General features: G+C 43.8%; 1 protein-coding gene across 3 annotated transcripts in view; it reads right to left on the minus strand.

Annotated features, from left to right (window-relative positions):
• Positions 1-12,295: 12,295 nt before the first annotated feature.
• Positions 12,296-26,705, minus strand: part of PMP22 (peripheral myelin protein 22) — a 30,505-nt gene continuing 16,095 nt past the window's right edge. For all 3 annotated transcript variants that reach the window (XM_044249141.1, XM_044249140.1, XM_044249142.1), the window contains exons 4-5: positions 21,131-21,271; positions 12,296-13,640 (exon numbers count right to left, since the gene is read on the minus strand). In XM_044249141.1, the coding sequence (XP_044105076.1) occupies positions 13,477-13,640; positions 21,131-21,271 (305 nt within the window). In that variant the 3' untranslated portion in view covers positions 12,296-13,476. The remainder of the gene's footprint in view (positions 13,641-21,130; positions 21,272-26,705) is intronic.

The raw sequence follows: 26,705 nt of genomic DNA on the forward strand, positions 1-26,705 counted from the left end.
AATGAGAAAAACATGCAGCCAAGAATACTATATCCAGCTAGGCTATCATTGAAAATAGAAGGAGAGATTAAAAGCTTCCAGGACAAACAAAAACTGAAAGAATTTGCAAACACCAAACCAGCTCTACAGGAAATACTGAAAGGGGTCCTCTAAGCAAAGAGAGAGCCTACAAGTGGTAGATCAGAAAGGAACAGACACAATATACAGTAACAGTCACCTTACAGGCAATACAATGGCACTAAAATCATATCTCTCAATAGTTACCCTGAATGTTAATGGGCTGAATGCCCCAATCAAAAGACACAGGGTATCAGAATGGATAAAAAAACAAAACCCATCTATATGTTGCCTCCAAGAAACTCATTTTAAACCCGAAGACACCTCCAGACTTAAAGTGAGGGGGTGGAAAAGAATTTACCATGCTAATGGACATCAGAAAAAAGCAGGAGTGGCAATCCTTATATCAGATCAATTAGATTTTAAGCCAAAGACTATAATAAGAGATGAGGAAGGACACTATATCATACTCAAAGGGTCTGTCCAACAAGAAGATCTAACAATTTTAAATATCTATGCCCCCAACGTGGGCGCAGCCAACTATATAAACCAATTAATAACAAAATCAAAGAAACACATCAACAATAATACAATAATAGTAGGGGACTTTAACACTCCCCTCACTGAAATGGACAGATCATCCAAGCAAAAGATCAACAGGGAAATAAAGGCCTTAAATGATACACTGGATGAGATGGACATCACAGATATATTCAGAACATTTCATCCCAAAGCAACAGAATACACATTCTTCTCTAGTGCACATGGAACATTCTCCAGAATAGATCACATCCTCGGTCCTAAATCAGGACTCAACCGGTATCAAAAGATTGGGATCATTCCCTGCATATTTTCAGACCACAATGCTCTGAAGCTAGAACTCAACCACAAGAGGAAGTTTGGAAAGAACACAAATACATGGAGACTAAACTGCATCCTTCTAAAGAATGAATGGGTCAACCGGGAAATTAAAGAAGAATTGAAAAAAATCATGGAAACAAATGATAATGAAAATACAACGGTTCAAAATCTGTGGGACACAACAAAGGCAGTCCTGAGAGGAAAATATATAGCGGTACAAGCTTTTCTCAAGAAACAAGAAAGGTCTCAGGTACACAACCTAACCCTACACCTAAAGGAGCTGGAGAAAGAACAAGAAAGAAACCCTAAGCCCAGCAGGAGAAGAGAAATCATAAAGATCAGAGCAGAAATCAATGAAATAGAAACCAAAAAAACAATAGAACAAATCAACCACACTAGGAGCTGGTTCTTTGAAAGAATTAATAAAATTGATAAACCCTTGGCCAGACTAATCAAAAAGAAAAGAGAAAGGACCCAAATAAATAATATCATGAATGAAAGAGGAGAGATCACAACTAACACCAAAGAAATACAAACTATTATAAGAACATACTATGAGCAACTCTACGCCAACAAATTTGACAATCTGGAAGAAATGGATGCATTCCTAGAAACATATAAACTACCAAAATTGAACCAGGAAGAAATAGAAAGCCTGAACAGACCCATAACCAGTAAGGAGATTGAAACAGTCATTAAAAATCTCCAAACAAACAAAAGCCCAGGGCCAGATGGCTTCCCGGGGGAATTCTACCAAACATTTAAAGAAGAACTAATTCCTATTCTCCTGAAACTGTTCCAAAAAATAGAAATGGAAGGAAAACTCCCAAACTCATTTTATGAGGGCAGCATCACCTTGATCCCAAAACCAGACAAGGATCCCATCAAAAAAGAGAGCTATACACCAATATCCTTGATGAACACAGATGCAAAAATTCTCACCAAAGTACTAGCCAATAGGATTCAACAGTACATTAAAAGGATTATTCACCACGACCAAGTGGGATTTATCCCAGGGCTGCAAGGTTGGTTCAACATCCGCAAATCAGTCAATGTGATACAACACATCAATAAAAGAAAGAACAAGAACCATATGATACTCTCAATAGATGCTGAAAAAGCATTTGACAAAGTACAGCATCCCTTCCTGATCAAAACCCTTCAAAGTGTAGGGATAGAGGGCACATACCTCAATATCATCAAAGCCATCTATGAAAAACCCACCGCAAATATCATTCTCAATGGAGAAAAACTGAAAGCTTTTCCACTAAGGTCAGGAACACGGCAGGGATGTCCATTATCACCACTGCTATTCAACATAGTACTAGAAGTCCTAGCCTCAGCAATCAGACAACAAAAGGAAATTAAAGGAATCCAAATCGGCAAAGAAGAAGTCAAAATATCACTCTTCGCAGATGATATGATACTTTATGTGGAAAACCCAAAAGACTGCACTCCAAAACTGCTAGAACTTATACAGGAATTCAGTAAAGTGTCAGGATATAAGATCAATGCACAGAAATCAGTTGCATTTCTCTACACCAACAACAAGACAGAAGAAAGAGAAATTAAGGAGTCAATCCCATTTACAATTGCACCCCAAACCATAAGATACCTAGGAATAAACCTAACCAAAGAGGCTAAGAATCTATACTCAGAAAACTATAAAGTACTCATGAAAGAAATTGAGGAAGACACAAAGAAATGGAAAAATGTTCCATGCTCCTGGATTGGAAGAATAAATATTGTGAAAATGTCTATGCTACCTAAAGCAATCTACACATTTAATGCAATTCCTATCAAAGTACCATCCATCTTTTTCAAAGAAATGGAACAAATAATTTTAAAATTTATATGGAACCAGAAAAGACCTCGAATAGCCAAAGGGATATTGAAAAACAAAGCCAAAGTTGGTGGCATCACAATTCCGGACTTCAAGCTTTATTACAAAGCTGTCATCATCAAGACAGCATGGTACTGGCACAAAAACAGACACATAGACCAATGGAACAGAATAGAGAGCCCAGAAATAGACCCTCAACTCTATGGTCAACTAATCTTCGACAAAGCAGGAAAGAATGTCCAATGGAAAAAAGACAGCCTCTTCAATAAATGGTGTTGGGAAAATTGGACAGCCACGTGCAGAAAAATGAAATTGGACCATTTCCTTACACCACACACAAAAATAGATTCAAAATGGATGAAGGACCTCAATGTGAGAAAGGAATCCATCAAAATCCTTGAGGAGAACACAGGCAGCAACCTCTTCGACCTCAGCCGCAGCAACATCTTCCTAGGAACATCGCCAAAGGCAAGGGAAGCAAGGGCAAAAATGAACTTTTGGGATTTCATCAAAATCAAAAGCTTTTGCACAGCAAAGGAAACAGTTAACAAAACCAAAAGACAACTGACAGAATGGGAGAAGATATTTGCAAACGACATATCAGATAAAGGACTAGTGTCCAAAATCTATAAAGAACTTAACAAACTCAACACCCAAAGAACAAATAATCCAATCAAGAAATGGGCAGAGGACATGAACAGACGTTTCTGCAAAGAAGACATCCAGATGGCCAACAGACACATGAAAAAGTGCTCCATATCACTCGGCATCAGGGAAATACAAATCAAAACCACAATGAGATATCACCTCACACCAGTCAGAATGGCTAAAATCAACAAGTCAGGAAATGACAGATGCTGGCGAGGATGCGGAGAAAGGGGAACCCTCCTACACTGTTGGTGGGAATGCAAGCTGGTGCAACCACTCTGGAAAACAGCATGGAGGTTCCTCAAAATGTTGAAAATAGAACTGCCCTATGACCCAGCAATTGCACTACTGGGAATTTACCCTAAAGATACAAACGTAGTGATCCAAAGGGGCACGTGCACCCGAATGTTTATAGCAGCAATGTCCACAATAGCCAAACTATGGAAAGAACCTAGATGTCCATCAACAGATGAATGGATCAAGAAGGTGTGGTATATATACACAATGGAATACTATGCAGCCATCAAAAGAAACAAAATCTTGCCATTTGCGACAACATGGATGGAACTAGAGCGTATCATGCTTAGCGAAATAAGTCCAGCAGAGAAAGACAACTACCATATGATCTCCCTGATATGAGGAAGTGGTGATGCAACATGGGGGCTTAAGTGGGTAGGAGAAGAATCCATGAAACAAGATGGGATAGGGAGGGAGACAAACCATAAGTGACTCTTAATCTCACGAAACAAACTGTGGGTTGCTGGGGGGAGGGGGGTTGGGAGAAGGTGGATAGGGTTATGGACATTGGGGAGGGTATGTGCTTTTGGGTAAATTGGAAGGGGAGATGAACCATGAGAGACTATGGACTCTGAAAAACAATCTGAGGGGTTGAAGTGGTGGGGGGGTGGGAGGTTGGGATACCAGGTGGTGGGTATTATAGAGGGCACAGCTTGCATGGAGCACTGGGTGTGGTGAAAAAATAATGAATACTGTTTTTCTGAAAATAAATAAATTGGAAAAAAAATAATTAAAAAAAAAAGAGGTTTGCAAACTGATAAGCAGCAGACCAAGAGATTGAAAAGCTGTCTAAAATCAAATGCTAAGGGCAGAAAGACTAAGCCATTCTCAGCACTTTGAAGAATTGCAGACAACTGGAGTTTAGCGTTTACTAAGATGTGAGGGTACAAGATCCTGGAGAGAAAAGAAATGGGAAGAAGGACTCCCATGTCTTGAACTGCTATCCCCACTCTGTGCACTTGACATTCTGTAAATGGTCCACGCCCTGAGCCTGAACCCACAGGCAGAAAGCAGCTAAGAGGATAGTTTCTGATCCAAACTCCATTTGTATCAATTCCTAAGATTAAAATATTTCTCAGAAGAGCTCCAGGATGGAAAATAAATGTCATCCAAACAATCCCCTGGGGAAACCCGAGATTCTGTTAGTGAAGAAATATGTTAACTGTCCATCTTCAACATCCTGTCTTGCTTTTTAGTGCTCGGAAGGAATAAGAATCTTGTCCTTTTTTTTTTTTTTTTTTTTTTAAGAGAATCTTTTTTTTTTCTTTTTTTTAAGATTTTATTTGACAGACAGAGATCACAAGTAGTCAGAGAGGCAGGCAGAGAGAGAGGAGAAAGCAGGCTCTGCATGGAGCAGAGAGCTCGATGTGGGGCTCGATCCCAGGATGCCGGCCGGCATCATGACCTGAGTTGAAGACAGAGGATTTAACCCACTGAGCCACCCAGGTACCCAAGAATCTTGTCCTTTAAAAACAAAACAAATAAATAAAAAACAAAAACAAAAACAAAAAACCTCAAAAATAAAAGGTGTATTACTAGGAAGAACAGACTTAATGAGAGATCTACCAGCAGCTGGGACAGACAGTGGTCTCTTTTCTTTCTTATTAACAGTTTTATTGATATATAATTATCCTAGAATACAACTGACCCACTACAGTGTACAATTCCTTGGTTTTTAGTATATTCACTTCTGTGGAAAGATGTGTAACCAACTTGACAGTCCATTTTAGAACATTTTCATCACCCCAAGAGGAAACATGGTACCTGGGAGTTATTACAACCCTACCCCATTACATTCCCATCCCCCCTTCCCCAGTCTTAAAGAGCCACTGATCTTTCTGTCTCTGTAGCTTTCCCCACTCTGGACTTTCAAAGAAATTGACTTATATAGTATATAGTCTTTGTGACTTCTTTCATTCCATATAAGGTCTCCAAGGTTCGCCTGTGTTGTAGCATATAGCAGAACATCATATCTTTGTGTGAACAAATAGCATTCTGGCAGGTGGGTATAAGACATATTGCTTATCCATTCATCAGGGGATGGACATTTGGGTTGTTTCCACATTTTGGCTGTTATAAATAATACTGCTATAAATACCCATGTATTTATATGTCTGCCTTTTGTGTGTTGATGTCTCTCAGGTATATTCTAAGGACAGAAATCAATAGGTCATATGGTAACGCTATCTTTAATCCTTTGAGGAAATGACAGGATGTTTTCCAAACCAGTTGCACCATTTACATTGCTGCCATCAGTCTATGACGCTACAATTTCTCTACATGCTCACCAGCATGTGTCATTAGCAGGCTTTTTGGTTCTAGCTAACCTAGTAGGTGTGAACTGGTATCTCATTGTGGTTTTGATTTTCATTTCCTCAATGACTTACAATGCTGGGCATTTGAATGTGGAGTATTTACTTGCCATTTATATTTTGTCCTTGGACAAATTTCTTTTCTTTTTTTTTAAGATTTTATTTATTTATTTGACTGATCACAAGTAGGCAGAGAGGCAGACAGAAAGAGAGAAGGGAGGAAGCAGGCTCCCCACTGAGCAGAGAGCCTGATTTGGGGCTCGATCCCAGGACCCTGAGATTATGACCTGAGCCGAAGGCAGAGGCTTTAACCCACTGAGCCACCCAGGTGTCCCCCTTGGACAAATTTCTATTCACTCATATTTTAATTGGTTTATTTGTCTTTTTATTATTGAATATAAGGGTTCTTTATAAATACATTCCGGATACAGGCTCCATATCAGATATATGATTTGCAAATATTTTCTTTTATTCAGTCGTTTGTCTTTTCATTTTTTGATAATGTCCTTTGAAACACGATAGTTTTTCATTTTGATGATGTCCAATTTATTGATTTTTTTTCTTTTGTTGCTGGTGATTTTGGTGTCATATCTAAAACTCTTTGCCAAGACCAAGGTCATGAAGATTATTCCTAAGTTTTCTCCCCTACTAAGAGTTTTACAGTTTTAGATCTTTAATTTAGGTCTTTCACCCATATTGAGTTAATTTTTTATGTGCTGTTTGAGTGCCTGGGTGGCTCAGTCAGTTAAGTGTCAGCCTTCAGAGCAAGGTCATGATACCAGGGTCTGGGGATTGAGCCCTGCATCAGGCTCCCTGTTCAACTAGGAGCCTGCTTCTCTCTCTCCCTCTGCCTGCCTCTCTGCCTACTTGTGCTCTCTCTCTCCTTCTGTTTGTCAAATAAATAAATAAAATATTTTTTTAAAAAATTTCTTGTGTGCTGTTAAATAAAAGTCCAACTTAATTATTTGTATGTGGATAGTTAGTTGTTCAAGCACTGTTTGTTGAAAAGACCATTCTTTTCCCCAGTAGTTGGTATTAGCACCCTTGTCAAAATTCAGTTGATCATAGAACATGGTCAAATATATGTGAGCTTATGATATATGATAATAGAAATGTGGGTTTACTTCTAGATTTTCAACCTGATTCCACTGATCAATATGTCTATTTTGGGGCTAGTTAACAACTGTCGTGACTACTATTGCTTGTGTAGTAAGTTTTAAAATCAGGAAGTGGGAATTCCTCCTACCGTTTTCTTTTGCAAGATTATTTTGGTTATTTTGGATTTCCAGTCATTCCATTTGAATTTTAGAAAGAGCTTGTGAGTTTCTATAAGGAAATCAGCTGGGATTCTGATGGTAATTGTCCTGAAAATGCAGAACAATTTAGGAGCATTCCCATCTTAACAATGTTAAATTATCTGATCCATGAACATGGGATATTTTTTCAATTATTTAGGTCTTTTTCAATGTCTTCATTGTTGTTCTATAATTCTCAAACTATAAACTTTTGCACTTGTTTTGTTAAATTTATTCTTAAGCATCTTATCCTTTTTTGGATGCTATTCTAGGTGGAATTGTTTTCTTATTTTTATTGTTTAATTATTCATTGCAAATATAGAAATACAATCGATTTTTATACATTGGTATTGTGTCCTGCCAATACCATGCCATGAATTTGCTGAATTCATGAATTAGTTCTAAAATTTTTTATTGGATTACTTAGGATTTTCTATATACAAGATCATTTATCTGTGAATAAAGATAGTTTTAGTCTTCCATTTTAATCTTGGTACAATTTTTTTACCTAATTTGCCTAACTGTCCTAACTAGAACCTCCAAGTTAATGTTAATTAGAGGTTATAAGCACAGACACCTTTGTCTTGTTCTTGATTTTAGAGGAAAAGCATTCAATACTTTAGCAATAAATACGATATTAGGTATGGATTTTTTTGTTATAGATGTCCTTTATGAGGTTGAGGATATTTTCTTATTCCTAGTTTTTTGGGTGTTTTGTCATAAAAGAGCATTGGATTTTGTCAAATGCTTTTTCTGAGTCTATTGATTGGATGTCGTGATTTTTGCCTTATTGTGCTTTTCAACAACATAATTTCCATTTGTCCTTTTTCATAATTTCCATCTTTTTATTTATATTCTTTATCTGATGCAACATTGTTATCATACCTTCAGATACTTCTTTAATCATGATTTTCTTTGTTGTGTGAATATGTTTACAATGACTGCTTTAAAGCCTTTTTCTGATAAATCTGACACTGGCCTCATTCATAGATAGTTTTTCTTTCTTTTTTTTTAATATTTTATTTATTTATTTGACAGACAGAGATAACAAGTAGGCAGAGAGAGAGAGGAGAAAGCAGGCTCCCCGCTGAGCAGAGAGCCCGTTACGGGGCTCGTTCCCAGAACCCTGGGATCATGACCTGAACCGAGGGCAGAGGCTTTAACCCACTGAGCCACCACCCAGGTGCCCCTCATATATAGTTTTTCTACTTTTTTCTAGTGTATGGGTAGTACTTCCTGTTACTCTGCATGCCTCATAATTTTTTTGTTGCAAACTAGATATTTTAGATAATTTACTGTAGACGAGATATTTTAGATAATATATTGTCCCTACTCAGGAGTTTGTTACTGTTATTCACTTTTTTAATTACAGGCACATCTTAGAGATACAATGTGTTCAGTTCCAGACCACCACAATAAAACAAATGTCACAGTAAAGTCAAATGTTTTTTCTTTGTTTCACTGTGCATATAAAAACTGTGTTTACCCTGTACTGTAGTCTAGTAAGTGTGTGATGACATCATGTTTGGAAAACCTAATGCATATACTTTAATTTAAAATACTTGTTTCCTGTTAGGTGTGGGGGTGTGGTGCATAAACAATGAATTCTGGAACACTGAAAAGAAATTTAGAAAATAAATAAAAATTTTTTTACCTGGTTGCTAAAACATGTTATCATCTGAGGTTTCAGCAAGTCATAAGCACTGGTCACAGATCACCATAAAAAAATATAATCATGAAAAAGTTGAAATATTGCTAAAATTACCAAAACGTGACACAAAGATGCAAAGTGAGCAAATACTATTGGAAAAATGGCGCCGATAGACTTGGTCAATGCTCAATGCCACAAAGCTTCAGTTTTTAAAAAATACAAGATCTGCACAATAAAACGAGGTATGCTTGTATTTGGTAACTAGGTTTTTTTTGGTTTTTTTTTTTTTTTTTTTTTTTTTGGCTTGTTTGGAGGTTCTAGCAGGGGAGCACAGCTACTCATATACCCTTGACCAAAGAACGGTCCTCTCCTCTATCGGGGAAGGTCGCCCTCTTTGACCAAGCATGCAGCTTCAGGAGGGACACACGTGGAGCAGTGATGGAGAAAGGGGACACCCACATAGCCAGCCAGATCGGCCAAATCAACCCTGGCGATCAATGGAGTGACAGATATTGCAGCCAGATCGCCCTCACGTCCATAACTAGATCATTTTAGTGAGGCGTCTGTCTTTCCTCCCAGCAGTGCTCAGCCTCCGATGTTGTTCCTCAGAGAGGCACAGCTTTGGAACCCTCACTATCATCCTGGGATGACAGGGGATTCAGCAGGCTTTTCTTACTCTCTTTCCCAGACCATGTCACACTGTTAGACCCCATTAATTTATTGCTGGTTTCTCTATTGTTTTCAATAATGCCCTGAGTCATAAATTGATCTACCAATTAATCCAGTCCCATTCCAACTCTTTGGAAGGAACAGTTTCTGAAGCCAGGGTGTGATTTTTTTGTTCTGATCCCAGAGGGTTCCTCCTACCCAGATTATTCCCTTTTCTCTCCTGCAAACCAGGCAGCCAGCATTTTAGCCTATATCTTGAATCTCTTCCCAACTGCCTTCCCTCAGCACCTCTACCATCCTTGAAAGTATCTTGTGGCTTGCACTTCTTCGCTCTCTGGAGCAGATGTGGTTTGCTCCTGGGAAAGAGAGGAGAAACTATCTGTTTTGTGGATGTTTCTCCACCCAGGCAAAAATTTCTGAACCAGGGCTCAGTGAGGAGGGTGTAGGTACACAGCAAAATATGATGCATAATTCTGAAAGCATGAAACCAAGATTGTTAAAAATAATGAGGTATATGCTGATGTAGAAAGATCTCCAATGTATGTTATTAAATGAAAAGAACACCATGGTAGTAGTAGCTTGGTCCCTTTGGGGCACATTTTTCAAATACTTAGATGGGTGTATATATGTGGTCATGGTCTTTTTATGTGGAAGACATCATAAGCCATGTCTTATGGGTTATCTTTGGCAAGAGACTATGGGAAGGTAGGAAAGAGGTTTTCCCATGTTATTTTCCCCTCCAGATGTCTCTAGGATGTTATGATCCTAGATATATATTACTTTTTTTTTTTTAATGCGAAGAGCATTTCCTAGGTGGGGACATTTGGCCACTTTTGGTTTTCTGCTTTATTCTTATGTATATAAATTTCTAAGTGTTAGGTCAATGTTATAGAGGAAGGTTTGTGAAATGAAAGTGTACTTTTCAATGTATAAGCTTGTGAAGTGAAACTCCTAGTTTTCGCAATCACCTATGTCTCACGTGCACCTGGTGGCCATCTTGTCGCCCAACCCTGTCTATCCAGGTCACAAGCAGAGTTAGCCCATCACTACTGAAAAAGAAGAAAGGGGGAAGCCCTCCTGTCAGAGCTGTCCAAAGACACAAGAGCATGAGGTGCCTGAAGGTGGGTTTATTCATACCCTTGCTCCTCAAAGTGTGGTCCGCGGAATGGCAGCATCAGCATCACTTAGGCACAAATCAGAAATGAAGAAACTCAGTCCCCATCCCAGACCTACGGAACCAGATCTGCATTTGGAGGATTCCCAGGTGATTCATAACCACACTGAAGTCTAAAAAACATTTCACAGGCTCCTGGTTTATCATCCCCCACTATGCACTGGGATCACCTGCAGGGTCCTTTAAATCTGTTGAGGCGGGGTGGGTCCCAGGACAGACAGAAAGAATCCACATCTCTGGGATAGCCCTTGCATGGGAGACTCTAATGTGGGGGCCTGGGATTTCGAATTCCCTGGAATAATCAATACCTCCTTTCAATACACCTCAAACATCACATCTGTCATAATCACTGATTTACAGAGGGTTTTCTGTCTACTGCTCACTACACTAATAAGCACTTTATATTTTCCATCGCTTTTTAATCTCTACAATCCCATAAATTGGGCATTGGCATGTCCATCTTATAAATGAGAAAATGAAATCTTAGAGTTGGTCTGTCCCCAGTCTTCTGCAGCTGGTAAGGGAGAGAGGGCAGGTTCAAATCCAAGGAGCCTAATCAGTTTGTCCTTCATTACAATATAGTTGTGTGCCTGTGCCTCTCACAAAAATATTACCCTTTGTGATCCTAGGGGCCCCTGGGTGGCTCAGTTGGTTAAGCATCTGACTCTTGGTTTAAGCTCTGGGTCCTGGGATCCAAGCCAGTGTTGGGATCCATGCTCAGCATGGAATCTGCTTGAGATTCTCTGTCTCTCCCTCTGTCCCTCTCTCCACTCACGCTCTTTCTCTCTAAAATAAATAAATTATATCTTTAAAAAAAATATATGTGATCATTTCCTGACCTCTGGTCCCTAGTTCAGTGTCGGTGCTTAATGAGTATCAGAACAACGCCAAGTGAATCGTAAGCTTGGTTTTGCACGTGTGTGATATAACATCGATGGGTAAAAACATCCACAGGTGAGACACAGCCCAGAACCCCGGAGCTAGATGACATGGTCAACCCGTGCCCTCCCTCAGGACCCCATCAGGAGCTTAGTTGATGCCTACTAATGTTTTATCTGAAAGTCTGGCCTCCAGTCATCATCCAGTGATTCCTTCATCTGACCTCCCTCTTCTTTTAGAGGATAGGGGTGTGCACAGCCCATGCCAACATTTCCCATATGTTAGGTGAACGCATGAAGTGCTTCCACGGTCCCCGGGGCAGTTCATCAGAGAAGAGAGCGCGGGAGAGAAGGTTGAGTTAATGAACACTCAAGTCCCTTCCAGCCCATTTACAGTTTGTTTCAGCTGCGATTCCTCGTCCTCCCCAACAAGCAGACATCTGCACAGGCTTACAGAAGGCATGATGTGCTCCCTGTCACCTGTGAGAAGGCCAAAAGCCAACCTAGACCATGAGCCCAATCTTGGTTTCCGCCAAAGCATCTCTTTCCTCCACTCTGAAAGGCAACCCCCCCCAAGCCAAGGTCCCCAAAAAACTCCAAGAGAGATCAGTGAGTTACTCTGATGTTTATTTTAATGCATCTTAGTCCACACAGTTGGTATAAAATCAGAAAAAAAGCAAAGGCAAAAAAAAAAAAAAAAGGTCTGGAGTCTTAGCATCAGAAGGGCACCATATTTACATCTATAGTTGGTGGCCAGTACAAGTCATTGCCAGACAGTCCTTGGAGGCAGAGAACAGTCTAGACCCAGCTGAGCCCTGGAAACGCACAGTCCTGGGCGGGGTGGGGGTGGGGGCGTCTAGAGCTTGTCCCTATGCTCCGACCGTAAGAAGAATGTGGGAGCGATAAAGGCTGTGTTTATTATTTATTTATTATTGGAATAACTGCAGCCTAGCTAGGTACAAAAGCAGTTATAAACCATTTATATTACAGAGAATTATTTATTTCAGGTCTCCATTCTACTTTATGTTGTAAAACCGTTAATTGAATTTCCAGTGAGTGGTTTAGATGATTAGTGATACTAAGGAATGGTAGATATATAGCACCATTTCATGGGTTTCTTGTCACCGATTTCTCATCTCGATATGTGACCGAGACACCCACCGTCAAGGGCAAGCGTTCCGAGGCCACAAGCCGTGTTTTTGCCAAGGGCTCCAGTTTGGGGGTTTCCCGCACGTGAGCGTGAGGCTTCGCACGGGGGTTGTGCGCGGCGCCCGTCTCTGTGGGAGAAGCACGGGGCCACCCACAATTTAAGGGTTTTGGCCATTCAGGGTTTCTACCCACACTTTGGTTTTCTCAATGAGGTGGAGCGAAAGGGAGGTATCTTCTTTCAGATAAAAGGGAAGGGGCAAGACGGAGTTATTTCATGTCTGGGCAAAACAAAAAGAACGAAAAACAGAGAACGGAAAATACTGAGCTCGATTACACGGTTAGGATGTCAAGTTCCTTAGCTACTTCTTTAAGATTCAACACAAGGCTGATGGTCAACATAAAAAGCAAACAATACTATGTACATATATGTAAAAAGTGTTATAAATAGGTTTTATAAACCATAGATATTATATACATCTTCAGTCAACACTAACCCCCCCCCCCCTTTCAACTGCTTTCTGTTTGGTATGGTTTGAGTTTGGGTTTTTTGGCTAACTCTTTTTTTTTTTTTTTCTGGTTTCTGGTTTCCTTCCTCCCTTCCCCTAGGTATGCTCAGTGCCTCAGACCAGCTGTCTGGGCGCCTCATTCGCGTTTCCGCAAGATCACGTATATGACGCCGCTGAGAAGGGCCAGGGGGAAGGCCACCCAGGCCAGGATGTAGGCAAAGCCATAGGAGTACTCCGAGTTGAAATGCCATTCCGGGTGCCTCACCGTGTAGATGGAGGCCGCGCTCATTACGCACAGACCTGGGGAAAGATAGAGGCAAGTGCGGTGAGGGAGAGGTCAGGCGGCAAGGGGTCCCCTGTCCAACACCCCCATTGCGGATCCCACACTGGGGGTGTACCTGCCCACACCACACCCTGCTCTTGACTCACACACACTCACAAACACTCACACACACACACACACACACCGGGTCGCCCAGTCTTTGGCTGACAACACTGTCAGAGAGGAGCATATCTGATTCTGGAAGGAACCCACTGCCAGGTTGAGAGGAGGGGCTCAAAGATCTAGAAACACAAAAAGTGATCTGTTCTCTGGTTCCGATCTATGTTGACCTAGACCAGCATCTCCGCGGTCCCTTGTCATCTTTTCTGCCCCGTCTCTGTTCCTTTAACTGTCACCAATTCCTAGTCGACAGCAAGAATTGGGTTGTAGGATAAACCTGCCTAGCTCTTTCCAAGGAAGGCTGGGAAGTCGGCTCCAGGGTGGGAGCCCTCGGGACCCTGTGAACTGCTCTGCAAGTGGGCCGTGATGTCATCTGAACCAGAAAAGTGAAATGACACTCTGCCACCTGAGTGGCGCCAGGGCCAGAGCACGGGGCTCCAGGCAGAACACAGGGCCCCTTAGCAGGACTGCATTGTATCAGACCGAGTGATCAATGCCTATGGGCATCGCTAGGCTTACAAAGGAATATAGAGGAACAAGAAGAGGACGAGGAAGGACAGGATATGACCGGGAGGCAGAGAGAGGAGGAAACTATCATTGTGCTTGGTCCCTTCCAACAGTGCCTGGTGCCCCCAAGGTTGGGTCTGAAGCCCAAAGAGGAGAGGAAGGCTATTGGATACACAGATAAATCAGGAGAACTTTCCCCTGCCTACGTCTGCACCCTTCTGGTGTGAGAAGGACAAGAAAAAGCTCTACCTAGGAGCTCTTGAAGCAGGCAAATTCAAGAGTGATGGTCTATGCCCACAGTGGCAGTCCGCATCCCCCTGAAGGGAGGGGGTCCGGTGATGCCAGCACCCCAGCCCGGAGCTGCACAAAGCCTGCCCTGTTCCCTCTGTTCCCTCCTGAAAACAGCCTCCTGTGAGAGGCTCTGAGTGGCTTTATTATAAATCCAGCATGCTCTGCGGGATTCCTGTGGTTCCAAAGCTCCCAGTGCCCCAGACCACCTACATCTAACCTCACTGCTATTCAGGCTGCTGTTCCAAGGGACACTGCAACTTTGTTTCAACAAAGTGCATAAGTGGGACTATGTTACATTCGCCACCCTGATAAGACTGTCCTTCTCCAAGTCAGAGGAGAAAACTCCCACTCCACTGGCCCCCGTTAAGAAAGCCACACAATGGTCCTGGAACTACAGTGGGACGGGATCCAGGATCCACTACCTACAGAAAGTTCCAGAGACAGCCAAGATGCCTGCGTGAGGCGGGGGAACCAGAGCAGGCAAACTGTCATTCGGGGAAGACAGCCATTTTGATCTGTCAGGAACACGCTTTATTTGCCCTGAGGCCCGTGATCCCCAATTCCCATCCCCCATGGCCCCCCAAGGCTCACCTCAGCGAAGTGCTGATTCGCATCTTTAAGAAAGATTGTGGTTGTCTCTTGGGAGAATGTTGTCCAGACAACATTCGAGAGTTTCTCCCTATCAGGGCGGCTGGACCTACCTAACGAGGGCAGGGCTGTGCAAAGAGAAATGTGACTGAGGGAACAGAGTGTGAAAAGGCCAGGCCGATGCCTGTCACGCTGGCCAGGCTTCCAAATGGGCCATGCGCCTAACCAGCCGCCTCCTGAAAAAAAGGCCACGAGAGCTGTGCAGACCCGCCTTGCCTGGATTTCACTGGGAAGGAGTGAGCATTCCATCGGTGACCAAGAGGGACCGAGGGAGGCAGGATTCACAAGCATAGCGACTAAGCAGATGGCCTAGTTTACATGAAAATTGCCTGAGGAACATCTCAGAGGCAGAGGAATTTGCGCTTTGCCAGAATCTGCAGTGAGCTGAGCTAACTCACAAAGCCGTGCTTTGTAATTACTGTCGTCAGGAGACTGATGTTTTAGGGAATATGTTATTACAAGGCTGTCTGTCTGTACAGCCCTGGGAGATAGGGTAGTTGATGCCACACGACAGTCCCGAAACATTCGTCCCCGTAAGCGGGTGGTAACTCGCTTCCTCACCCACCGGTAGGTGGGGGCGCGGCGATGAAGGTCCCCCACGGGGAAGGTTGCTGTTGCACCAGCAAGCTTTGTGTCTTCCTTCCCCACGGACAAGCCATCTGTGCTCTGGGAGTGACAGAGACCTCCTGGTAGGCACCTGAGTCCGGAAGGGCAGTCAGCTATCAGTGGGGGCCACGAACCCTGTCCAGACAACATTCGCGAGTTTCTCCCTATCAGGGCGGCTGGCTCTGGAACCAGCTCCCTAAAGCCCCCTTGAAGAGGAGGCCTAAAGCTGCCTTCATAGCAACAGCAACCACGGGTGAGCAATCAGAGCCCCGAACCTTCGGACGGGAGCAACCAAGGGGCCAAAGACAAAGCAAGAAATGGCCAGAGGTCTCGAAACTTCTTTATCTCCATTGTGTTTGGCTCTGAACACATGTACTGAGCACCTACTGTGTGCAGGCACTGTTCTGGCTACTGAGGGCACCACGATGGATAAGACATGGCCCCTAGTTTCAGGGGGGACTGTCATTCAGGAGCAGACATGCCCGCAGAAACTTCCAATATGGCCTGACATGATTCCAAGAGAGGGAGAGAGAAATGCATCAGATGATGTCCTGAGAGGATGGACAGGCACAGAGTCCAAACTGGGGGGCCCAGGGAAGCCTGATGGGGGGAGACGGTGCTTGACCTGAGTCTAGAGGGTGTGGAAGAGTTAGGCAGGGGAAGCAGGTCCTGACAAGAATCCCCCAGGACACGGAGAGGGCAGCGTGAGGGGAGGCGGGAGAGCCCCGAGTGGCACGTTGAGGAAGTTGTGGTGGGAAGCCCATCATCAGCCGGGGGGAAGCATGATCTGCGGTGGGTTTCAGAAAGGTCACTCTGGGAGAAGCGTGGGAAAGGGATTTTGGGGTGGCAATGAGAGGGGACAGGAAGGCGCCCAAGTTGGCTTTTGCACAATGGCTGTGGTGTTAGTGAGGATAAGAAGAGAACAGAAATGGACACAACTTCCACACAGGAATGGACTGGATCTGGGTTAAAGGAGACACGGGACCCAGCCTGGCATGGCCCCCTGATGAGCTAACTTAGCTCAGTGGGAAAACAGGAATGTCTGAAGGGCTACAGGATAATGGCTGGGAGGAACGAGCCACCAACAGAATCGAAAGGAGCAGAGGAACTCAGGGAGTTAGATCAGTGACCTCCGCAGAAGCCAGAGGAAACCTGGCTAGAAAGTAAACGGGGGGTACAAGGAGCCTCGTGGCGCTGGTTGGAAGAGTGAGCGCGCCTTCGAGTCACACACACCCCCCCCCCAGTTCTGAGGGTCTTGAGGTAGGGCAGGAAGAGGCTGGAAATTCCCTTCCTCTGAAAGTGCTGGACTCTCTGTCTGACAACGCAGAACTTTCTCTGCCCTGCTGGCCCAGCTTCCGATTCCAGCATCCAAGCGACCCTCACCACCTCAAAAGCCGCCCACCGCATTCCTGGATTCCAACCTGGGCACCGCAAATGCAACTTTCTGGAACGGTTCACCCCGAGGGGGGCGGTTCCTAAACGTGACATCTGGCTGCTGCTGCCCTTGACCCCTTTGGAATAGGGAGCGCCCTGTGCTGTTTTATTCATCCCCCAAAGTCTTTCGTTCTAAAGCCCTACGTCGGTATCCGTCTGTTTGACAGAAGAAACAGAGCAAACAGAACCACTCACTCAGGGGTCTCCTTTTACCGTCTTCTCTGTTCTTCACGCTAATCACAATAAATAGTAACAACACATGTGACCCGCGTTTGATTCTGCCAGTTGGAGAGCAATTGCCAGACGGAGTACAATTATCCAGTCATCCAACAAGTGGCTTATTCAGGGCTTTCTATGTGGCGTGCCCAGAGCCCAGTGCTGGGTCCCGAGTCGTTAAATAGAAATCCAAACAGGGGCTCTGTCTTTCAGGTCTGTATCTCTGTGAATTTCCTGATGCTTTCTCATGGAGCATAACCCAGCCCAGTGGGCCTGGGGTCAGGGTAAGCACTGTCTGAGAACATGGGTACCGGTTCTGAAGACAAAAAAGACTGCAAAATCCAGAGAGAGGAGAGTAAGAGACACAGCTTAGAGGAAGGACACAAGAATGGCTCTTCTCTAAGAAGGCGGTTTACAAGAATCGATGGTCCAGGAATGGGATGAGTGGTTGGCAGAGAAATTCCTAGAAGACCTTACAGTGAGATTAGGGACAGTATGATGGCCACACCAACAGTTCCCAACCCTGGATGAACATCAGAGCCACCCAGGGCACAGTCCCACCCAAGACCTCTCCAGGGATGAAGCCTGAGAGCTGGCATGTTTGTCAAAGCTCTTTTTAAAAAGGTGATTCTTTAAAAAAAAAAAAAAAAAAGAGTTACTATTTATTTGAGAGAGAGGGGGAAGGAGATAGCGTGTGTGCATGAGCAGGGGGAAGGACAAAGGAAAAGGGAGAGAAAGAAAATCTCAAGCAGACTCCCCACTGAGAGCAGAGCCTGACACGGGGCTCGATCCCACGACCCTGAGGTCAGGACCTGAGCTGGAACCAAGAGTCAGATGCTCAACGAACTGAGCCACCCAGGTGGCACCCCTAAAAAGAGGATTCTGATGTACAGCTAAGATGAAAAAACAATGAGCTAGATGGAGCCTCTTGACCCGTCTCCAGGAAGCAGCCAACCCAAGAAGTATGTAATCAAGTGTGAGACTTGTGGCTTATTATGAAAAGCAGAAGGGGATGAGGCAGCAAAGCAGGCGGACAGATAAGCACCCACAGAGGTATAATCTAGAGCAAGCAGAGACGGCTCCTAAAGCTACAGTCAGTCCTGACAGCCCCCCACACCTTGTACCTGCCTTTCCCGCATGCTCAGGTGTGACCTATGAAGACCACAGCTGGGCCCTCCAAAGGGATGCTAGGCAGGGGCAGAGCAGCCCAAAACAGCCGCCTGGGAGAGACCAGTGGCTTCCACTTAAAATGCTTCAGTGCAGGGTGCCCGGGTGCCTCTGCGCGCTAAGCATCTGCCTTTGGCTCAGGTCATGATCCAGGGTCCTGGGATCAAGCCCCACATCAGGCTCCCTGCTCAGTGGGGAGTCTGCTTGTGTGTGCTCTCTCTCTCTCTCTCAAATAAAAATCTTTTAAAAATATAATAAAAAATAAAATAAAATGCTTTGGTGCTTTGAAGAAGTATGGGAATCTCTAAGGGAAGACCCTTTCTCTTTTAGTCCTCCACTTGAGTGGCAAGACCCTACAGAGCAAGATCAAATGCAACTTTCTGGAGAGCCTGGGGTTACCAGAGGATCCTTTCAGCTCACGTGAACTGGCGCTCACAGTTAGGAACAGAACATTCTTCGGGCTTATAAATTATGACCACTCCTGTGGCTCGACATGGCTAATTCAAGACAACTTCCTATTTGAATAGGGGCTGCCAGGCTGACAAACTGATAAACTGAAAATTGGGTCCCATGAGAGATAAGAAGCTACATTCAAAGGGGAAAAATGAAGAACAAATCATGTGCTTTTAGATTTTTTTAAAAGCAGAATTCTAACGGGCTTACACTGAGTTCAGAGGAGAGCCAGAACAGGACGGGTTAGCAAATCCATGCTGAAAAAGCAGAGTTTCTGCCTTGGGTGTTGGGTTCTGTGGCAGTTTTGGTGGATTCAGCATCTCTAATGAGAAGGAAGTTCCTAACTAAATACAGAGTTCTTGTGGAACGAGAGGAAGTGGAGGCATATGTCGTTCTTGCGTGAGCTGGGTGACCCTGGTGGCTCATGATCCTCTCCTGGTCTCAATTTATCAGTAAAGTAACACATCTGATGAAAGTTCTGTTTCCTAAGTCTGGATTGTTTTATCGTGAGGACACATCCATTGATGCAAAAGTATGATCATCATTTGACTTGATATCGAACTGTAAATGGCAAGCCAAAAAAGAAATCTCAGAATACTAGTTTTGTGTATTATTTCTGGAAGCAGAGTGACTAATGATAGCTCTGCTTCTAACATACCTAGGAATGATATCTTACTCCATAATCTGTGAGTTAACAAAATTGGCAAGACTCCAGGAGCCTTCCTTGGTATAATAAAACTATGCAAGTAGCAAAGCACTCTTTGGATTTGAAATCCTCAAATGGTACATACTGAAATGTTGTATTTAAGGATTTAATGAGAAGGAGCTGTCCAGTCTAATTCCTTCTGCTGGGAAAGGGTAAACTCTCCAGCTTCTAGAAAAAGGTCATCAGCATTCAGCTTCAGGCTGTGCCTTACCATATAGCCATGTGTAAGCCATTGTATCCACATATCCATCCATCCATCCATCCATCCATCCATCCATCCAGGACATGTAGGCTGTTTACAACCTTCCAGTGATGCTTCCGAGGAAAGGATGGTGATTCAGCACCATGGACATTCCAACAACCAACAAAGAGATAGCATAGCCCTTTGCCTACTCAGCCAGATACTAGAACATCACATAGGACATGGATGTATTCTGGTATATATGGAGTTTATGACTTATTAGCACGGACTTTAGGAGCCACCACCCCATCTGCCCCTGACTTCTCTCCAGTGTTTGCTGACTCAGTCAACTGGGAGTCAACAGGCAGAAAGATAAAGAGTCAATGGAAAAAGACATTGCTCAGGATATAGAGACCAAGTTGGAAGACATCACCCTGTATAACAGGAGCTTCTCGGACTCTGCATATTGTACATATGGATAACCTGTCCAGTGGGGGACATGAAGGTAATTTAAGGAAGAGACAAAGGAAACCTCTCATGTGTCATCATGGCCCCATGTTGGAAATGATGGCACATTTCACAGGGGTGTCAAAATGAAGACATCTGAGGATGACAACAGTAAATCAAAGCCCACCAGAACCCTGGAGGGGGAATAAAGGAGAGTAAGAGACACAGCTTACAGGAAGGACACAAGAGCTCAGCAGCACATCGAGACCACTTTCCATGCCGAAACAAGGACAGCTCCCTGGGGGATAACATAATGTATGGGGATACACCCTCAAGACTGGCCTTGGCTCTCCTCATATTCTTTGCATTCGCCTCTGGTTGCGGGTCCAGAGTATAGTTTCATTCCTGGTGACAGGTCTGACTGGGTTAGGGACCTTCCCACCAGAGCCCCTAAGTCTTATTTCCTATGGATCTTGTTCCATGGCATAGGGGAGAGTTCCCAAATTCTAAGGTGTAGGTATACACACACACACACACACACACACACACACACATCTGTATTTTACATAAACCATCCAAGGTACAGACTCACAAACATCTGTCCTTCTGGGGCCATGTCCCTCTACAGACTCATCATTCCCCAGCCTTGCACAGGCAGTCTCCACATGAACTGGATATCATCTCCAACTTACCAGCAAGGATCTGGAAGACTCCAGTGATGTAAAACCGGCCCCCTTTGGTGAGGGTGAAGAGCTGGCAGAAGAACAGGAACAGGGACAGGACACTGAAGATGATGGACAGGATCATGGTGGCCTGGACAGACTGCAGCCATTCTGGGAGGGGAGAGACACCAGGTTAGGAAAAGCCAGCCAGGACCAGGGGAGAAGCTGTGCCATGAGGAACATGGCGATTGGTGCAGCATGACCCCTGAAAACCACAGTCCTCCCAGGTGACAGAAGATTTTTTTTTTCTATGAGCAGAACTCAAACCATTCACTTGTATAATAAGAGCTGCAGGAAAACAGCTCTAATCCCACTACTAGGAGTTAAACTCAAGTTAAAATATATTGAACTCCTTCCCAGTCTTTTTGCCAAATGAGTTACTCCCACATAAGTACACGGGTTGAAGAGGGTCTAAGCCCTGCCCGCTGCCTTCTCTCTTCTTGCCCTCAAGGGGTTTTCAAGGGCTTGCTTCTTGGATCCCCTATATTCCAAGAATAATTTAAAACCACTGTTCAAAATATCAACATCCCCCCCAAGGAGAGGTTGGGATCGTGAGGATGGCTGGGAAGAACAGACACTATTGATGCCAAAACCAATTTTGTAGTACATTGGAATAAAACGATAGTGGAGAAGAGCGTGCTATGAACATCCACTTGTTCAGCCAAGCCAGGTCTTGGTCAGGCTTAACCCCAGTCGTGAGCCTCCGCCCAGAGCGGTCTGTGCTCAGTCATACCACCACATGGGACGCCGGGCTCTACTTCCACAGCTTCACTGAACTGCGCCCATTCCCACCCCTACCTCTCCTGCCCCAAGACTGGATCAAATCCCCAAGCTTCCTACTGAAGTTCAGGCAGGAAAGGGAATTCTGTCGCTGACGGTCTGCTGCAAAAGAATGTCATCTCGGGAGGGAGGAGAGAAGACGACACAGCCTGGGCTCAGCCCTACAGAGGGAACCTATGGTGTCCACCTAGGAGAGCCGCATTTGGCTTTGTCCACCTGTCACTCACGTCCTTTCCTCCAAGTGCCAACCATTGGGGGAAGGTGTTACTCTAAGCAAGGAGAAGCAACTGGAGAAGGAGAAGCCACAGGGCTCTAACCTTTCAGCCCAGTAACTGGGTGGTATGTAAAAGCTTCAAGAATCACATCCATGCTTCACACAGTACTCCCAGCTATGAAATCCGCACGGCTTATACTCAGTCCCAGAACACGATGAACGTCGCTTGAGTCACAAGGAAATCATGGCAGAGTTTTAAGGGTGCTGGGGGGGTTAACTGAAGAAATGTCGGAGATCCACCAGTCCAGCCCCTTTGTACTGACAGAGATTTCCGGAGATGTTCTGAGGAGCCCAGCTGGCACGGCCAATCTGGGAGGCCCCGGATTCCAGTCTAGTATTCTTTCTACCATGACAGATCATTTGCTTCTTTTACGTTTTCAATGTCTTGGTCAATTAAGGTAAGAAAATGATGTCCCGGGTTATGAGCTATCTTGACTTCACTTTTTATATAGCTCTTAATTTAATCTGTTTGTCTTTCTCCAGCCTAGTAATTCCTCTAAGGGAGCAGTCTGCAATAAAGCTAATGTTGCCGTAATGTTATTTTTTCCAAGGTAAAGCAGTTATCCATCACTCTGGTAGGTGAGGCTGGAAACAAAGATAACGTGAGACCCAAATCCAGAACGAAAACAGTGACTGAGTTTTTTTACTAGGAAACATTCTTCTGGGTACACTCTCCCAGGCAGTGTGGCTGGTGCAGATGAAAACCTGGATTTCCTCCTCCAATTCTGAAACCTTTACCTGACTCTACCTCTCCTACCACTAACAACAGACCTCACATTTAGAAAAAAACCATAATCTTTGATGCTAAATCTACAGGAACAGGAATTTCCTTAGACTTAGAAATTCAACTAAAGCCTTCTTGAAACTTCTTTTACCAATAATTTGAACTTGAGTCCCAACCCCACTACAATGGAGTTATTTTGCCATAAGGTGTCAAATTATATCAGAATTAGGGGCTCAGGGAAATTTTTATTCAGTGAATATTTATTTGCTGAACACCTACTATTTTGAGGCCAGCACTATGGTTAGTTCTGGGAATACAAGGCTGAAGAAGCTTTACAACCATAAGTACAATAAAACACATACATGAAGACAGTAAGTCGAACTACATCATCAATCACAATATATGTAAATGGGTTCAAGTCACTCGTTAGAAGATGAAGAATTTCACCTTCAATGACATAATTCCCATGGATAGTCTGATACAAGAGATACACCTAAAACAAACAACAGTCAAAAAATCAAAAGATTTTAAGAAGAGGTGCCAGGCAAATAGTAATAAAAAGAAAGTAAATATAGCACTAATGGCATCAAACAACACAGAATTTAAATTGCAAAAGATGAAAACAGCCAGAGAGGGATACTTCATAGCGAGGAAAGACCCAGCTGACTATGAAGAAAAGATAGTTATAAACCTTTATGCTTATAAAATAGCATGGCTCAGGGGCACCTGGGTGGCTCAGTGGGTTAAGCCTCTGCCTTCAGCTCAGGTCATGATCCCAGGGTCCTGGGATCCAGCCCCGCATCAGGCTCTCTGCTCGGCCGGGAGTCTGCTTCCCCCTCTCTCTCTGCCTGCCTCTCTGCCTACTTGTGATCTCAATATCTCTCTCTCTCTCTCTCTGTTAAATAAATAAATAAAATTTTTTAAAAAATAGCATGGCTCAGAAAAGGTATAAAGTAAAAGATAATTGGGAGATGAGAAGAAATTGACAAAGTCACAGTCATAGTGAAAGTCATTAGCATACCTCTCTCAGGATAAACAAATCAAGTAACTGAAAAAAACACAGAGCAGAGAGATTACTGGTAACAGAATTAACCATTTCAACTTAGTAGCTATACAGAAAATTCGTGTCCATATAACAAAGACCACGAATTATTTTTTAAATGTACAAGGAACAGTCTTAAACATTATGTATTAGGTGACAAGTAAATCTCCATGAATCTCAAAGGAAGCAAAAGTGATACAGGCAAAAACTGAGGCAAAGAGAAAGTAGGAATGAAAAACAAATTGACGAAAATAAGATTGGAAATTTAAAAATAGTATTTGGACAAAGAAATCAAGATGAAAACTAAAACTCTGCTCAGCAGGGATTGGGATTGAGAGAGTAGTAAATGTCAAATCAGTGGGCAGTGGTCCAAGCCGTACTCAGTGGAAAATGCACGCCCTTGGAGCATTTACTAAAAATCACAAATACTGGCAAAGAATGAACTAAACTTTCCACTTAAGAAGTTAAAAAAGAAATAATTAAATGAATCCAAAATGAACTGACTCATTACTGAGGAGAGCAATTGTTAATAAAATTTAAGGACAAAAATACAATTAATTAAAGACTCATATTCTTTGGTGGGGGGCTCAAAAAGGCAGACAAATTTTATTAAAGCACATAAAAGAAGTGCTAAAGACATAGAAACATACTATCTTCCCAGATAGAAACACTCGAAGTCTTAAAGATGCCACTTTCTCCCAACATAATGTACAAATTCAATGCACACCTGAAATATATCCCAACTGGAACTTGTCAAATGCTTTAAAAACTTATCTGAGGGGCACCTGGGTGGCTCAGTCAGTTAAGGGTCTGCCTTTGGCTCAGGTCATGATCTCAGGGTCCTGGGATTGAGCCCCGCATCGGGCTCTCTGCTCGCTAGGGAGCCTGCTTCCCCTTCTCTCTCTCCGCCTGCCTCTCTGCCTACTTGTGATCTCTGTCAAATAAATAAATACAATCTTAAAAAAAAAATAGCCAATAAACATATGTAATGGTGTTCAACCTCATTAATATCCAAGAAAATGCAAGGAAAATTCACAAGGAATGTGATGCCAAAGTTTATCTATCAAACTGGCAAAAATCAAAAAGGTTCTTAAGGTCAACCGAGTACATGTATGAGATACCCCTGAACATTCAGATGAATGATAATATAATCAACCTTCTGTGACTGGCAATTTGGCAGAATATATTTAAATTGTTAGATGCCAATAACAGGACTCCACCATTTAATCACTACACTGTGGATAAATACTTAAACATACCCCAAAGAGACATGAATGGGATTGTTCACTATACCATCACTCCCATGAGTGTTAATAAATTAGGGTCAATCCCTCCAATGGAATACTTTTGCAACCACTAGAGTCATGAGTTAGATCTCCGAGACATCGAAAGGACAAAGGTGTCCACACAACGTGATGTCATTATGGAAATACACACCAAAAAAGCTTTATAAATAGGGGTGTGTGTGTGGGGGGGGTGTGTGTTCGCTGGAAAAAGAGCCAAAGCCACGCCAACTGATACCCACGGCCACCCTCAAGATCTGAAGCTAGAATGGAGGAGAGTTTGGTCTCTGCTCAAAGACCAAATCTGCACCGTCAGATTTATTTTTAATAAGGAGAATACTTTCCTGTAACATTTAAATAATTAAAACTAACTTAAAAGATCCCAAGGCAAAGCAGCACAGCAGGCCACAAGACAGTATCCAAAACTCAAAGAACACTTGGAAACTGGACAGGACTGGTCTTCCACCTGCAGAGAGTAAAGGGACTTCTTCCCTCGGATGCTCTCAGATGGGGAGCTGGGGAGAGAGCCAACGGGGCCAGCAGGGAGCAGCCTCCATTCCAGCCCTGACAGGCTGGCTGAAGGTGTATGGGATTATTCAGAAGGAAGCCCACCATGTCCTGAGGAGATTTGGAAGTGCGGAGGACATTTCTCCGGATCCAGAATCCTTCATCCGGATGGGACTCGAGCAGGAGAGCAGGAATCCCCACTCGGGGCATGGCAGGTGTTTGATCCTGTATGAGGACGCGCCAAGCCCGACTGCTGGGCAGCCCAGGAGATGGCTCTGCCACCCCCTTCTGCTGACCACCGGCTTCACTTCTCAGTTACCATGTTTTGGCCTTGGATTTCTCTTCTCTGACATGACACACCAACTATCTTGCAGGGCTACCGCAATGATCAAGAGAACTGATAGGAAAGCTCTGCCCAGGGATGATACGAGCCCCCCCGTTTAAAAAGCTGATGTGGAGGACGAGGGCAAATAATCATGTACGGACTGTTCCAGGGTACGGTTTCTGGGGTACCTCTGGCTGGGTCACTCTGGTAATGAAAAATGGGGACCATAATGTTCCCACAAGCTATATGACTAGGGGACCAACCAGAACTCCAAATGCATTTGCCAGTATTTGCAAATTATCTGGAAAGAGGCAGACTGTGACTTTTTTAGGCTTTGCAGGCCAAAGGTAGGGTCTCCGGGGCCATACTCAGTTTTGGCATCTTAGCACAAAATTGGTCTCAGTCACTATGTAAATGAACGGGCAGGGCCTCTCATCCAGTAACACCTGACTTACAAAATCAGGCCCTGGGCCAGACTCGGCCTGCAGGGTGCAGTGGCCAACCTCTGCTGTTGCAAAGCAAGTCAGATGTATGGGACGTCATTATTAAGGGTAGAGAGACAACGGATGTAAGGGACAGAGCTCTCAATGACAAACCTGTTTTATAGGAA

The sequence above is a fragment of the Neovison vison genome, chromosome 5, assembly GCF_020171115.1.
Source record: "Neovison vison isolate M4711 chromosome 5, ASM_NN_V1, whole genome shotgun sequence".
NCBI lineage: Eukaryota > Metazoa > Chordata > Mammalia > Carnivora > Mustelidae > Neogale > Neogale vison.